Genomic DNA, 17,758 nt, shown 5'->3' with positions numbered 1-17,758 from the left:
CCCTAAAACTTTAGCATCTGCTGGCAATTGAGCTAGTTATACTTATGCTTGGATCCTTACATATGTGGGCAGAGGGTAGACATACTCCACCACGCGTGGTACCAGGTCCCCATCTCATTGACCTAATTTATAGGGCTGTGATGGCTGGACTAATGTGATATAATTGGTTCTCGGGTCTAGAGGGCCGCTGATTGTTTCGAGTGTGAACTAACGTTTTCATAAATGTTTTAGTGTCAGCATGTTCACAAGCATGTGTTGCTGACGTATTTTATAAACTGTTTACAAGTAATCAAGAATAAGAATAGATGTTTGGAGTTAGAGTCTAGCTGTTAGACAATCTGATGGCCCGTGAAGTTTTATTATTAAAATATTATAAATTATGGTTTATAACTTCAACTCTTTTGTAACAAACTAACCGGTGTTTAATTCCCATCTTTTGAAATATATTAATTTATTAATCATAACTTCCGCTTTAAAACCTTAAAACTTTTATATATTTATAAAACATGTATCAACTATTGGTTACACGCCTAGCCCTAAGTTGGGGTGTGACAATTAGTGCGTATTTTCATTCATATTTTTAATTTTCCAAGTGAAGAACTCAAGAATAAATTTTCTACCAATCCTTGTACACTAAAAAATAGGCATTAGTGGCGACGGACGTCGCCGCTAAGGAGTGTAAAAATCGTCGCTAATACTTTTAGTTGCGACGGGTCGCCACTATTTCCACGTCGCTAAAGATCAAATCGTCGTCACTATTAATAAGTAAACATCGCCGCTAATAGGTCGCCAGAAAGTTCGCCAGAGAAGAAGTTGCAGGTGGCCGGGAACCTGAAACTTCGCCGGAGATTACCTTTCACTCAACAAACACAATTATTAACTAAACTGAGGTCGAACATGAATAACACACGCGTAGTTTCTCATTAAATCGGTTAAATTACATGATTTTTACATAATTTTTACATTAAAATACAAGGTGGCCGGAGTATGCGACGGTCTTGACAGTGGCTGAAGTTGGCAAGTGGCCGAAGTAGGTGGCTTTAGTTGATGGTCAGAGCTTCAAAGCTTGACAGCGTTTGTAGGTGGTAAGTGGCGGAGCTTTTGAAGCTTGACGATGGCCCGCAACTTTAAAATTCGGTGGCGAAGCTGTTGGTGGCGGAGACGTTGAAGATTGACGGTGGCTTTCGACTTGAAGATGGTTGATGGTTGATAGTGACTCCGGTTGTAGCTTGAAGAAGATGGGTTGTGGGGGTGTGGTTGAGTGGTGTTGTCTCTAGATCTAGATCTAAAGGAGTATGTGAGGGTGTTGTTTGGTTTTGTTGAAGAAGGCAGGTAAGGAAATGGATTTGTAGCCATCGGATGAAATATTAATCATCGATCAGGGATGCAAGATAACAAAGCACACAGATCAAGCTATTAGTGGCGACACCTTTAGCGGCGACTTTTCATCTTTCGCCGCTAAAAGTCGCCGTCAATGCTAGAGTTGTCGCCACTATTGATCAATTTCTTGTAGTGGTAGTCGTGCATATCTCCCTTCACGTGTTTTCAGAGAAGAATAAATCTTTCTTTGGATTCTTGTGTTGGTGCAAATTTGCATTCACATGTTTCAAGTCAAAAGATCGAGATATAGATATTAAATAAAATCAATCTTATGCTTTAATGAAATAATACTACTTTGTGCCACTTGTCACTCTCTTAGTCATCCTTATATTTTTTAAACTCATTTTGTTATTAACCCAAAATAGCCATGTTCTTATGCATATATAAAGCAAGTGTGTTTATGGTTATCTAAGTCTTCTTTTATATATATATATATATATATTTTAACGTTATATTTATCCTTAAGTAATAAAATGAAACAATTTAGCTATAGAAAAGAACATACCAAGTGGGATTGAAGTGGTCGGAATATTGATTTTCTATAAATTGTTTCTTAATTATAAATAATATCTTTAAAATAACCGGATACTATTTTGTTGTATATCTCTATTTTATATGATTTTCATATCAAATATATTATGAGATTAATTTTTAATATAATGAGATGTTATAACCCGTTTAAGAGGTTATTTGAGTTTGGTGAGACCCATACCCGTGAATTCGGTTTAAATGCATGAGAAAACTTCATTTACAAATAAAACAATTTGTGGCTTAATAGAATTTAAGGAGGTTTCGTTTATATATATATATATATATATATATATATATTTAAGATTAAACTTTAATACCTAATCTTGTTTCATTATTTATGCTTGGCTAGTACTTGACAGAACCCGTGTTTTCACACGGATATCTATACGTCGCTTTGTCAAGATTTACAGGCAGACATTGGCTAAAGGTTTTGATTATTGATAAACTATGTATATTGACTAACACAACCGCAAACATAGTGTACAAGGAAATTTTTTCTTATTAGTAAATATTTATGTAATGTTTCTTTAGTAATTCTATTAATTTTAATATAAATTTTAATTTTATTAACAATATATGATAATTGTGTTGCCGAGTGTGTTTTGATTAATGTTCACAGTTTAATTTTTTCATCAATTTCTCGTGTAATACACGGGGCTCAAACTAGTGCATATAAACTTGGTCTATAAACTTGGTAACCATTTACTGTGTATAAACTAGTGCATATAAACTTGGTCTATATTTCTCTTAAACCTCTTTTAAAAATTAATGTCTATAAACTTGGTAACCATTTACTAACAATTTATGCATACAAATTACTTTGATTGAATTTTTAATGTAAAATACCTAGAGGGATCGAATACAAGAGGATCAAGATAACAAAACAATGGTTTATATTACTTAAGACCCATAACATGTCGGTGCAAATTAACTAGCGCTCACAATCAAAGGGCTTGTATGTGTTAAGGTGTGTAGTAAACGTCTTTCTTTCCCAACTGGATGAGTTCAAGTCTCATGATAAATATTGGTAAAGATTTAGAAGTAGATTTAAAGGGTGTGTGAGTTGACCATACGAAAAATGGTGCTCACAATATCAAATTTGTTGACAGTGTCATAGCATTTCCCTTATAACCACTTAGAATTTTCCAATGTGTAAGATGAGAAGATTCTGAAACCCCAAAGGGAATATGAGTTGTACTATTGAAATGAACTTATATGTGCATGAGTTAAACATAAAAATTTATTATTAAAGAGTCCATAGCATAAAGTGAACATACTTTCAAGACAATGCATTTTATGGCTGCAAATTACCACTTGATGAACTGCAATGTACTTGTGAACTCCCAGTTGAGGACGACTCAAAGAAAACAATATGCTCAGTGTTATCAACATAAAACTTGACAGATTGTGGGATCGGAGGCATCTTCACATCTAAAGCCCCTTCAAGAATTTGTTCCACCTGACTCATTGTGAGCCTACTGTCCACCTCATCTTGGATAGACCAATACGCCACTTTGCAAATTCTAGCGACTTGTTCAACACTAGCTTCCCTGCTTAACCTACAGTCTAGTAGGCTAAGGATATCACCTCCTTTCATAACAACATTTGCAGCCAAACTAGGGAAGAACGTAAAGCTCAAATCTTCAGATTGATCTATATTTCTCTTACCAGTTACTAATTCAAAAAGCACCATTCCATAGCTAAAAACGTCGGCTTTGGTTGTGACAGCCTCCCCTGATAACCATTCAGAAGCTAGATACCCTCTTGTCCCTCTAATAGTCGTCAAAACACGACTAAATTCTCGACCGACAAGCTTTGCCAGACCAAAATCTGCAACTTTTGGGCAGAAATTGGCATCTAAAAGAATGTTTTCTGGCTTTATGTCACAATGAATTATACAATCTCTACATCTTTCATGAAGATAAACTAACCCTCTTGCAGTTCCTAGTGCAATTTGATACCTAGTTTCCCAGGTTAGAACATCATCTTGTTTTTCTCGGAAAAGATGGGAATGTAGAGAACCATTTGGCATGTAATCATACACCAGCAACTTATTGTTACTTTGCGCACAGAACCCACGAAGACGTACAAGATTAACATGTTGAATGGTCCCAATTGTGCTTACTTCACTCCTGAATTGTTTATCTCCTTGGCTTACACTTTCAAGTTTTTTCACGGCCACAATGGACGAATCGCAAAGTACCCCCTTGAAAACAGACCCAAAACCACCTCCTCCCAGTTTATCTGAGAAATTTTTGGTGGCTCTTTGCAAATCTCTATAGGAAAATGCCACTAGCGATCCCTCCATTGTCGTTTTCCTAGCGAATCTTCTCTTTTTTGTATAAACTATAATCATCACCAGACCGAACACAAGAACTAAGCCTCCAACCGATGCAACTACAGCCACAGTTGTGACCCCATTATTCTTTTTATGACTTGGAAGATCATTTGAAGAAACCTTGACATACATTGTTCTCCCGTTGGCATTATCCTCGGAGAGATTCAAGAGCTCTCCATCCCAAACTGAACAGCTGTTACTGACAAAAGAGTAAGCATTACAAGAGCAATTGTTTAAACAAGAGGTACGACATTCTCCAGAAGAACTCCTGACTGTCACATAACTATTTGGCGGCAATCTTGTGACTTTAATCACGAGAAAATCGGGTTTTTCCATGTTTCTCCCACAAGTTAAATTGGTTTTTCTCACACACCCACCAGAGAAATCACTCCGATTCCATTCACTCTCTGATCTAGGTTCAAAGCCAGCCAAGCAATTACATAACGAAAACCCAGTCTGCCTGCAAGTACCAAAAGCCCCACATAAACCATACACCTGACACCTTGTTTCAGGCTGAGCCCAGAACACATTCCACTGTTTGGTGGATTCCAACCATGTTTGTTGCTGAAGTTGACCAGAAACATCCATTAGAAATCTTGAAATAAATGACGGATTATACGAAGCGTAGGTGAAGTAACTCTCGTTCTCATTCGTTTGGTAGCTGAAATTATAAACATCATTAATCATCAATGGATCCCACGACCCGGTATCCCAATACCGTTGGGATCCATTCCATTTGTTAACAAACATCTTTTGAGACGGGACGAGCTCAAAAGAGTAGAGTCCCACAGCAGGATTATCTGTGCTTTTCCATGAAGTAAGAAGCTGACTTTTATTTGTTCTCTTGTTATAAGCAAATTTAGCACCAGACAACCAAGTATGAGTCGGGTGATCAAAACTTTGCCAAACCGGCTCAACTGAATTTAAGCTATTTCTTAAAACCAAGTTACCATCATCAAGAATAACCGCGGTTGCATAATCTGAACCCGTAGTGGAGGTGACATTTGTGGACCAAATTGGTAACTTGGACTCATTTAAGAGAACTAAGTTACCATCCACTACTTTTAATACCGCACTGAATCTATCGTATACGGGTGTTTCTCTATTAGCTACCCAAACTATGGTAGGAATATTAGAAGAGTACTTCTTATACCAGATGCCTATGTAATAGTTGGAAGAGTTACCTGCTTTGAAGAAGCCCAGCTCAAAAAGTTCACCTTTGGATATGATTGTTTCATCCCCAGACAGTGAATTATTTGCTGATATTGTGTCATCTCCAAATGAGAAAGAAATGGTGAGAGATAAACATAAGAAGTAAATAAACCCCATTAAAACTTTCAGTTTATTTGTGAAGCACATAAATGATACAGAAACAAATAAGCATTACTCGCGTAGTTTATAGCTTTATATAACTAAAATACGTCGACGACCATGATTAACTAATTATTTAAATAAGCTGAAAGCAATGCAGTTTGACAGTCAATGGTTCAACGTCTTGTGTTATGGAAAGCTCCTAATAAGGGTTAATTAAAGAAATTTTCAAAACATCAACTTAACTAGTGGTACCTAATCTTTTGTCTCTCAATAAAAAGTTAAAATATTGACAACCATGATACTGACTCATTCTTATATATAATTCAAATGGCTTCATTGGATAAGGATTATTTGAAGATTATCAAGTTAATTATTAGTTTTATTCCATCTTATAATTGCATGTATATGTTGTTGGAAAATTTTATTAGTGAAAATGGGTTTTTCACTAACTTTGGACATGAATAATATATTTATATACGTGTTGTATAAATATTGATTTGAGTATCCAAAACGGAGCTTAAATGAATGAATATCAATGCTCGAAGTTGTATGGTTGGAATAACCAAAGAAGAGAAAATTGGATATATCTTTGACATCGTGTCCCATGCAGGAGCGCATGAGTGTCGCGCCTGCATAACGGACTGTTGCGAACAGTTGTTTGGACCTGGTCAAATAGTTTGTTTCAACTCATGTCATGAATAAATATGATGGTTTTGATTCACCACTTAAATCTAATTAAAAGTATTTAACCATGTTAATTACAATAATTAATTTCAAGTTTATTACAAGATTAATTATCTTGTTTATGACTAAATTAATTTTATTGTGTATGGCATATTAATTTTGGTTGAGTATTTCTCATTTTGTGTAAGTATATAATGAACTTGTTGGTTCATGTTGTAAGTAGACTTAAAAAAATTGTGGAGTCACTTACACACACTCATGACAAAATTTAGAGAGGAGCACTCTCTATACTTATGTCAAACAACTTCAACAAATTTTCCTACATTTTGATAAACACCAATATAGCTGGTGACTTTCTAGGGTTTGTGGCCATCTTCGGCAGTACACATACTGTTCCGGTTGTTGTACCCTGGGAAACAGACGCGCTTGAGAGTAGGCATGAAATCTGTTTTAAGGGCCCCGTGTCTAACACGATCCTCAACCAAAACCGTTACCCAATTTCAATAAACGAATTGTTGTTTTGAATAAACATTTGTTGAAGACTCAAGTGATGAAGACCCGTAACATGGATGCTAGAAGAAAGCTTATGGAAGCACTCCTAGTAAGATATGGATTGAATCATTTCGGTATATAAATTTGTATTTTATATTTTTTAATGTACTTTTGTAAACGGTATTGTACTAAGTGAATTTCCCAAAATTAACGAGAGTATCGTTATTATATTTTTATTATTATCTTAACTAAAAGTGAACCATTTTTCTACAATCTTAAAACAGACTTTCGTGAAAATTGACGGTTCAATCTTAAAACCTATTGATAAGGATTTTTGGTTCACGAAAGTTTAAAATGTTAATTGGATTTTTTCTATAAAATCTTATAAATATTTGGGGAAATAATGTGATTAGTACAAAAGATATCGGATTTATTTATATTGGAGTACAATATTAAATCCGAATACCGTTACAAATTGTATGGTTCGATTCAACCTTTAGAGTCCTTAAAACGATTTGTTATCGTTTTATATCTAAAAATTGTGTTAGAAAAGACTTCTAGCAATCCGTTTGAGTTAAAATGTTTTATGAGTCAAGTGAACCTAATATGAATTTGTTGCATTTTTTTTATTATATGCTAACAAACATATGCCATAAAATAATATAAGAGTTTTGACAATTTCTTCTCATGAATTAATATGGGAGTTTGTTATTAAACCTGACACTAAACATTTTCATTAATAAAATGGCGGTTTTATTTTGACTCATAAAATCCATGTTGATTTTGTTTAGTACAAAACTTAATATGGAAAATAAGTTTCAAGTGGGTGATAGATGAGATGAACAAAAGTGCTCATTTTGTTGCATATATATTTGTGTGAAGAGAATCAAAATATATTGAAACGATTTAAAAAATCGTTGGGTTTTTAATTTAAAATGATTTTTATAATCATTCTTCATCTAACGAGAGCGTTAGAATATATATTATTTAGCGTAATAATTCTGGTCTTATTGTGTTTGAAATGTTTATATTTTCTAATGAGCGTATTAGAAATGGTTGGTTTAGTAAAACCATATGTATTTATAAACATACAAGGTGGGATGCGAGGTACGGTTTTGTTGAATCTATCGTATACGGGTGTTTCTCTATTAGCTACCCAAACTATGGTAGGAATATTAGAAGAGTACTTCTTATACCAGATGCCTATGTAATAGTTGGAAGATTTACCTGCTTTGAAGAAGCCCAGCTCAAAAAGTTCACCTTTGGATATGATTGTTTCATCTCCAGAGAGTGAATTAATTGCTGATATTGTGTCATCTCCAGATGAGAAGGAAACTGTGAGACATAAAATTAAGCCTATGAAACTAATGACAGGTATGCATAAATGTGGACGATGTAAAATCCTTAAAAACCATAATGGACTATGAATTGGAGAATGTGGAGAATTCTACCGTGTTGAATATGGTAAGATAGTTGGTGACAAATATAAAAACGTTAATAATAATTTATTAAGAATTTATATAGATATAGTTGTGAAATATGAGTTTTAAATAAGTTAAAAACTGCTTGAGTAGCTAGAACTGTCAGTTTTATTGTGAAGCACATAGCTCACACACAATCTGGTCAAGATGAAAGCTAATGATAGAAAGTGAGAAGGCACAGATGAAGAAATGAATAATATTAATCGGTTTATAGCACTTAAAAGCCCTGCTTGCGGTGCGCGTATATAATGTATATATGTGTGAACCCTCGGGTGGGCAAAAGTAAAATTGCACTAATTTTGACGTTATTTTACTAACTTTCGTGAAAATAACGTTAAAAGTGGCGGAAGGTTAATCAGGCATCATGTGGTGGCGTTGATAGCCGAAAGACAAGGGCACATGCACCAATCAGCCGGTGTCCCGATGATTGAGTGCTATGTGCCTTATGTCCAAGGCTTGATGCAAAACTACTATCGAGCCGGGGGTCTCACCGGAAGCAGCCTCTCTATCCCTATGGGATAGAGGTAAGGATGTCTACATTTTACCCTCCTCAAACCCTACCATAGCATTGCTATTGATGGGATATACTGAGTACGATGATGATGATGATGATGATGGTTTATAGCACTTAAACACCCAAAGATCCTAGGTTCAAGTCATAAAAAATAAAAGAAATTTGTGTTCAAAAAATATTAGCAAAGGATTATAATTCATTACAAGAATCCTTAATGTTGTTCAACTCTGATGCAATATCAATCGCACGTTAATTTAAAAAGTTATTATTTTTTTATTTAGAACCATAACTCTCATACCCATCTAATATACTTCTAACTCTACTTCATTTTACGCCCATAGGACTCGAACCCTCCACCTGCATGTAGCAAGCTTATGAAATGATGGAACTTAATATCAATATACTTACTACGACCACGATAAGTCTGATTTTTTTGTGAGAAACTAAACGAACTTATTTTCACAATATAAATGTGTAGCTTCTTTTCAAACTTCATGACACAACTGGAGCGCCTATTGAGACACATTGACCAAGATACTTTTTCTATCTTCACATGAGCTTGCCCGATCACTATTCATATCCTATGAGATTAACTTCATTACTTCTTGCATGCCATTGACCAAAGTAGTAACAATGAATATATAAAGAATAACGTAAACCTGAAACAAATTTCTCCTAGCTAATTCTAGTGGTGCTATATGGTACGCGCGCATGTTTTCCATCGTATCTACCAGTTTACAACGAAAGGTGAAGTACGTGCGTGGTTCTAAAAAGTCAATATTGGGTGTGAGATCTTTAACAACTAGAGCATAAGATAATCTAGAGCAGAGGATAATCATTAGTGGTTATCCAGCCTGTATAGCAGAGGTTATGCACTAGCTCACTAGACCAGTTGCCTCGTTCACTAGACCAAAGTTCTAGCTAAGTAAACCCTGAGGATGACTGCTCACCAAACAAGTTGGAGCAGAGGATGTCCGGCTCACTAGACAAGTTAGAGCAGAGGACGTCTAGTTCACAAGACAAGTTGGAGCAAAGGACTCTTGGCTCATTAGACTAGTTAGAGCAGAGGATGCTTTGTATGTTTAGCTCAGCCTTATAGATACTCTCTCTTATTATATCTAAAAAAAATTGAGTGTGGCTGTGTGGTTGTGGCCTCCCTCCTTTTAGACTGAACCACTATAATCTCTCGTGTAGTCGTGTTCATCTTTCTATTTCATATTAGTGTCCATGTGGTTATATTGTGTATTAGTGTTGATTGAATCGAAACCCCTATCGATCCCCAACAATGAACGCTTTCTATAAGACAGAATTACAAATTTTGTCCATTTAAATATATGCGATTTATGGATAGAGTCCTTTAAAAAGTTTATTTGTGGGCGGTGTTCTTTATATGACAAAATACATTCGCTTTTTGTTCTTTACACTAATTGTTATCCAAAAACTCAGTTAAATCCAAATATGTCAAGACTTAACGGGGTTTTTGTTTAACATATTTTATTTAGTTTCTTTTTCTACTAATATGTTGTGTCAAGAATTTGACTTAAAATTACCTAAGAAAGTCTAAGTAAGATTGGAATCTTCTCATCCTCATCAGATTTCGCTAAGTATGGAAACCGAGCACACTTGGACTTCTGAGCAGGGTTTTACTTGTCCTAGCAAGGTATTTTGCCTATTGGGCATGATTATCTTCCAGAATTCTTCTTAAGTGTTAATCCGAGCAGGGTTCACTTAATCTAGCAAAGGTGTTCTTCTGGCCGAGCACAGTATGCTTACTAGCAAACCCTTGGCCAAACCAAGCTTATGAAGCCAAGTATTTGGAAGATCTAGCAAGGTTTGAGTAATAAACAATAGTCCGAGCATGCTTGTTGAAAATGATCAAGATACATTCTAAGTACTTTCTCCAGCAAGGTTCAACCCCAAGCAAGCTACAGTGCTACCAGCATAGTTCAAACAGTGTTACCAGCACACTATGGTTTGCTTAATAAGTTATCTCTAATAAAGGGTTGAAGGGATTCATGAAGAACAGTTTGCTCGTAGGATCATATCGAGCAAAGTTTGCTATGGTCAAGAAGATTGAAGTCTGCTAGGTGAGTATTTTCTATGGAAAATACTCTAAATAAAGTCTACCCGTAGAATTGTTCACGAGCACACTTCAAGGTTACCAGGTCTACTCGTAAAGGACAAAAGGCACAAAGCGTACTCGGAGAAGACAAATGTCACAAAGTCTACCCGGAAGACCTGTTTTTACACTTAGTATAGGTTTGAATATGTAATTTGATTATGTACCAATCATTAGGGTTTCTAGAAAGAATGACAGCTGTTAGGTGGTGGCAGGCCTATAAATAGAATAATTTAGGGCACGCCTCCACAGACGAGCGATACGGATTTTTGACAAGCTTTACACTTTTCAGACCTAAAAGAATATTCCTGATTAAGTGTGACGGCTGTCATAGGATTGTACGGATAAACTTTCCAAACAAGAAACCCTAATCGATTAACATTTGTATGAATCATTTATATAAATGGAAATCTTTTGAGTGATTGTTTGTGTCTATTATATTTATTAATCCTTAAGCAACAACTCTGTTTGTTTCTGATTCCGCCATTAACAAACAGATTTCTTAGCCAAATTAGCAACCCGTCATTACCCTTCTTGTCAACACATCTAATGTGTGGGTTATGACTTATTGAGTGTGAGCGATCGATGCTTTTCGGAACCTGAAAAGCGGTATCAGAGCTTGTTCATTGCTATTCGGGTGAAGTGTTGTTGCTATTTGAAGATCTGAAGAAGAAAGATGACGTAAGCAGAACACTGTTCCATTGGAGAATGATGTCAGCTGCTCTGTTCTTCATTTTATTCTAGATCTACAAATTACCGGTGTCTTCTTTTCCTTATTTTGATTAAAGTGTGCATATTTATTACTTAATCTTGCTCCAATCGAACCAGATACATCAGATCTGAAGATTTGATTCTCAGATCTGATTATTTTGAAAAATTCGATTTTTACTCTGTTTTCACTGATACTGTTTCTGCTTTTCAAAATACCAAAATGTCTGGCTTAAAAGAGCAAGAAGTTTCCACTAATAAGATTCCTAGACTGTATGGAAAGGAAAATTTCATCAAATGGAAGGTCTTATTCGAAGCTGCTGTGTGCTATAACGATGTAGACATGTGGAACTCAATCAAAAATGGTCCACAAGCTGCTGATGGTGCAAGTTCTACTACTACTGTGTGAGATAGGATTAGGAAAGTGGACGACAGGGCCTTAGCCATGATTAAGCTAGGACTGTCTTGAGAAATCCTTACCAAGGTTGCACATCACACTGCAACTAAGGCTATGTATAATGCAATTCTTGAGATGTTCGAGAGGAACACTAAGCTAAAGAACATCAAGAAACAAAGACTCAAGCAACAACTTGAAAGATTCAAATACAAGGATAGATAAAGATTGAAGACAATCCTTGATAGATTTCTGGCTATAGTGAACGACCAAAGAACAACTGACTATGTGATGACAGATTTTGACTTGAACACCAAGTTGCTGAACTCAATGCCAAAGGAATGGCACACCGCCTGCAAGTTCATCCTTCAAAAACCAAACTTTGATCAATTGAAGTTGGATGATGTAATTTGCTTCCTTCAGGCTGTTGAGATAGAGATGATTGAGAACGAAATGATAAAAGAAGAGAAGTCATGTTTTCAGGTGTCCAATGCTCTTATTGCACCTATGGGAAGCTTGTCTACCAAAAATCAACAACAGATTCTCATCATGAGGAACCAAATGAACATGGTGTTGATACACCTAAGGAATTTGTTGGTGGTAGCTCAGGTCACCAAGGAAACAAGTCAAGGTTCAATGTCCAGCTTATAGATGATAATGACTCTGCCTCAATGGAAAGTGGACATGTGCCCAACTCTGGTGGAAACAATGGTCAAGGGAATGAAACTCAAGCACTCTTCTCAATGTTCACTGAATCCTATAATGCATTTGTGGCCAAGAACTTAATCCATACAAGTGTCATACAAGATGATTTGGAACAAATAGATGCTGATGACCTTGAGGATATGGATTTAAAGTGGCAAGCTTCAATGCTTGCACTCAGAAGCAAGAGGTTGTTCAACAGGACTGGTAGATCTTTAGTCTCTGGTCCAAATGAGAGGATTGGCTTTGATAAGTCCAAGACAATCTGTTACAATTGCCAACAGCCTGGACACTTTGCAAGAGAATGCAACCAGCCTAGAAATTTTCAAATGAACCAGTACCATAATCAACAACAGAGAAATTAGCTGCAATACCAGCAGAATTACCAACAGAATCAGCCAAGAAACAACAACTTCAACAACAACAATCCCAACTTCAACAACTATCAACAGCCCCAAATGAATAATCAACAAGTTGTGCCTCAGAATCAAAACTACCAAAAAAATCAACTCCCTCAAACTGTTCCAAATAACTCCAACAGAAACAATCAAAATCAACCAAGAAACAAGGGAATGTAGCTGTTGCTGCACAACATGAAGGAAATTTTGATTGGAGTGATCATGAAGATGACATCACGAAAGCTAATTTTGCTTTTATGGCAAAGATTGAGAATGAGGCAGGAACATCATCTTCTCAGGAACAGTCCACTTCACTGAATGAAGTATGGTATATGGATAGTGGATGCTCTAGGTACATGACTTGTGACAAGAGGTCACTTGTTAACTATGAAGAGAAGTTTGAGGGTCCAGTGGCATTTGGCAGTGGTGAGAATGGAGGTAAAATTGTTGGAAAGGTTATATTGACAAATGGAAAAGTCACATTTGACAATGTTTTCTATGTTGAAGGACTTCAATATAATCTTTTGAGCATATCCCAGATGTGTGATAAGGGTTATAAAGTTGGTTTTGATGATTCACACTGTTTCATCTTAAGACCTGAATATGTTATACCACCTAATATGATCATGATGATGGCCCCAAGGAATGGCAATTTATTTGTACTTAAACATGAAGGATGCTGTTTCAAGGGGTGGCACATGTTTTGTTTCTAAAGCCACTGAAAATGAATCATGTCAATCTCAAGAATATGAACAAACTAGTCAAGGGTGAGCATGTCATTGGCTTACCTACTAGAGAGTTCAGATTGGATGAAAATTGTGTCTCATGTCAGAAAGGAAAGCAACACAAGTCTTCTCACAAGACTAAACTCATCAACTCAATTGATCAAGTGCTTGAAATGCTTCACATGGATCTCTTTGGTCCTGTGAGTGTACCAAGCATTGGAAAGAAAAGATACTGTCTTGTGATCATTGATGATTTCCCAAGATATACTTGGGGTTTATTTCCTAAGTACAAAGGATGAGGCTGCTGAGTTAACTACGAACTGTGTAACAAGGGTTGAGAATCAACTGGATAAAAGGGTTAAAGTGATGAGGAGTGACAATGGTACTGATTTCAAAAATGGAGTTATTGAAGAATTGCAACAATAAAGGTATACTTCAGCAATTCTCAGCTCATAGAACTCCTGAACAATGGTGTTGTTGAGAGGAGAAACAGAACAATCATTGAAGCAGCAAGAACTATGCTAGCTGATGCTAATCTTCCTGTCACTTTTTGGGCAGAAGCCATTAACACAGCCTGCTATGTTCAGAACAAGGTACTCATTAACAAAAGTCACAACAAGACTCCTTATGAAATATTCTTTAAAAGAAAGCCCTACATTAAGTTTTTCAAGCCCTTTGGATGCAAATATTCTCTTTTGAACACCAAGGATTGCTTGAACAAGTTTCAAGCAAAATCCTTAGACTTTTTATGTGTTGGCTACTCCACACACTCAAAGGCCTACAGAGTATACGTGAAAGATCACTTGAGTGTAATTGAATCATCTGATGTAGTCTTTAATGAAAATCAATTCAACACAGTTGATGGAGCAGCATGGCTGTTTGATTTAGAGAAATTGATCAAGTCTTTCAAGATCTATCCTGAAGATTTTGATGAATCATTTTACAAAACTAGTGTGATTGAAGAGTCAAATCAGAAAACACTGGATTTGGAAAAGTTGTGGAAAAAGGTTGCAAGTAAAGAAAGTGAATACACATTCATAAAGGATCCCTCAAATGCAAATGTTGAGCAAGTTCAAGGCAATGATCAAAAGAACAATCAAAGTCCAGAACAAGATCAAGAAGACAATAATCAAGACGATCAAAAAGTGCAAGATGATCAAGTTCAAAATGGGGAAGATCCAAGCAACCAAACTGGAGATGAAGAAACTGCAACAAGGGAAAGGTTTCAAGATTTATTTGAAAGAATGAATTTAGGAAACAATGGTGCATCTACCTCAAGATAGAACAATGAGGAAGCACCTGAAGTTGATAATGCAACAACTGATTTGGTCATTGAAGAACCAGATCTCAATGAATCAAATCTTGACACTACTGTGTCTACAGATATGATAGTTCAAACCCCTTATGTTGAAAAGAATCATCCTTCTGAACACATAATTGGAAATATATATGAGAGAGTTACAAGAAGTCATTCTGAATCGTCAAACATTTGTTTGTACTCCTGCTTTCTATCCCAAATAGAACCAAAGAACATTGTTCAAGCACTAAAGGACAACAGTTGGGTAGAAACAATGCAAGAGGAGTTGGCTCAATTTAGAGATCTACACGTTTGGGAACTAGTAGATATGCCAAGAAACAGATATGCAATTGGAACCAAATGGGTTTTCAGAAATAAAAGGGATGAAAGGAGTATTGTGATTAAGAACAAAGCTAGACTTTTGGCTTTGGGATGCCTACAAGAAGAAGGGATTGACTTTGAGGAAGTCTTTGCACCAGTTGCAAGACTTGAAGCAATAAGAATTTTCTTAGCTTATGCTGCCTCAAAGAATATAAGGGTATTCCAACTAGATGTCAAATCTGCATTCTTAAATGGAAAGATAGAAGATGAGGTGTATGTTTCTCAGCCACCAGGTTTTGAGGATCCTATTTATCCTAACAGGGTATATAAGCTAAAAAAAGCCCTGTATGGACTTCATCAGGCTCCTAGAGCTTGGCATGATGAACTGTCAAATCACATACTTGAAAATGGTTTCCAAAGGGGAGCTATTGACAAGACCCTCTTTTACAAGAAGAAAGGAAGAGATTTGCTATTGTTACAAGTCTATGTGAATGACATTATTTTTGGGTCAAACAATGAACAGATGTGTATGGAGTTTGAAAAGGTAATGAAGTCCAAGTATAGTATGAGCTCAATGGGAGAAATGAACTTCTTCCTTGGATTGCAAGTTCAGCAGAAGGCTGATGGGATTTTCATCTACCAGTCTAAGAATGTACAGGATATACTAGACAAATTCAAGTGTAATGATCTGAAGACAGCTTCAACTCATATGGATTCAAAAGAAAAGATGGTAGCTGATTAAAAGGGTGAGCCAGTTGATGAGCATGAATACAGAGCAAAAATTGGATCACTGATGTATCTAACTGCTTCAAGGCCTGATATCATGTTTGCTGTGTGTGTCTGTGCTAGATTCCAGTCAAGTCCTAAGGTTTCTCACATGAATGCAGTCAAGGGGATCTTTAGATATTTGAACAGAAGACCTGATTTGGGAATTTGGTATCCAAAGAACCAGTCATTTGATCTAATTTCCTACATAGATAGTGACTATGATAGCTGTAATATTGTAAGGCCCCGTTACCGGTGCCTTACTTTGGACATTGGATTTACTCATAAACACAGTTCTGAACATCAAAGTTAAATAAACATTCGCGGAACATTAAACATTCATAAAACATTACATATAAATCCATGACTTATCTTAAAATAAACATTCTTGTCTTTCAAAATATCATAACATTAAACATAAACGTCTTAAGTCTTCAGATGCCAGACTCTTATTCTTCTACCATGTGCCCTCTCTCAAGCCAGCTCTCTCATTCTACTCGCCTGCGTGCATACTAAAAGTCAGCTACGCTGAGTGAGTTTTAGTTAATCAGGTAATATACAATACTTTCACCTACTTATACATACGCATCCGAAGATACATATTATATTCTTAACCTGTACATCTTTCTTTCGTACATATATAAACACTACAACAAAAAGGGCTTTTTAGGACCTTTTGTGTGGGACGCTTGTAAAATAGGGTCCTAAAATCTATTTAATAGGACAAATGAACATTTGGGGTCCTTTTACAATATACGCTACAAAACTGGTGTCCTAAAAAGTTATTTAATAGGATGGATGATTCTTTGGGGTCGTATTATCATATAACTTAATAAGACACTTCAAATGTAAATCCTAATAAAGTAATCTATAAGACATGTAGTTGTTGGTGTCCCATTATGGGGTAATGTAATAGGACACTTTATCACTGGATGTCTTATTATAACATAACTTAATAGGACACTTTGTAGTTAATTCATAAATGTTCGGTGTTATATGACACTTTCTAGTCGAAGTCATATAAGAACATAACTTAATAGGAAATTTTACACTACTGGTTATATAACTTTAACCTCTATAAGACGCATATTCAATGTAGTGTTATTATAATACACTGTAATAGGACATTTGATATTTTAGTCATAAAACATCTGGTTTTAGTTCCCACCCCACCGTCCGACTAGAGACTGACTAATGATTTTTACAACACTGCGTCAGGGACCGAAAGGTTTACTTACCGAGTATTTATTTTTAATTCAATAACATTTGTAACTAACATGGGAAATGGGCTAGACCTGTAGGCCATATCTACTTATTCAAACAGGACTTCACACAACAAGCATGCATCTATCTATACTACTAAATAAATAAAAGGTTTTCTTAAGCCACGTGTCCTCTATTTACCCCATCATTCCTCTCAAATTCCTGCCTACCACTAGAGGTGCACAAAAAACCCGGACCCATAATCGGACGTGAAATGAAAACCCGGAACCGGTTTTTTAAATACCCGGGTTTTTAATACCCGAAACCTTACCCGACCCTACCCGTAGGGTACGGATAGGGCATGCATTTTGGCACTAAAACCCGAACCTGAA

At 36.0% G+C, this 17,758-nt stretch overlaps 1 protein-coding gene across 1 annotated transcript; it reads right to left on the bottom strand.

Moving 5' to 3' along the window:
* Positions 1 to 2,569: 2,569 nt before the first annotated feature.
* Positions 2,570 to 5,608, bottom strand: LOC143581701 (G-type lectin S-receptor-like serine/threonine-protein kinase At2g19130). The gene is made up of 2 exons (XM_077064421.1): positions 3,309 to 5,608; positions 2,570 to 2,588 (listed from the first exon to the last, which is right to left on the bottom strand). The coding sequence occupies exons 1-2, from the start codon at positions 5,606 to 5,608 to the stop codon at positions 2,570 to 2,572; spliced, it is 2,319 nt and encodes a 772-aa protein (XP_076920536.1).
* Between the last annotated feature and the right edge of the window lie 12,150 nt (positions 5,609 to 17,758).

This window comes from Bidens hawaiensis, unplaced genomic scaffold (genome assembly GCF_021521415.1).
Source record: "Bidens hawaiensis isolate Kalapana, Puna unplaced genomic scaffold, B.hawaiensis_p1.1 tig00031141_1, whole genome shotgun sequence".
NCBI lineage: Eukaryota > Viridiplantae > Streptophyta > Magnoliopsida > Asterales > Asteraceae > Bidens > Bidens hawaiensis.
This window is presented reverse-complemented; position numbering and strand designations above follow the sequence as displayed.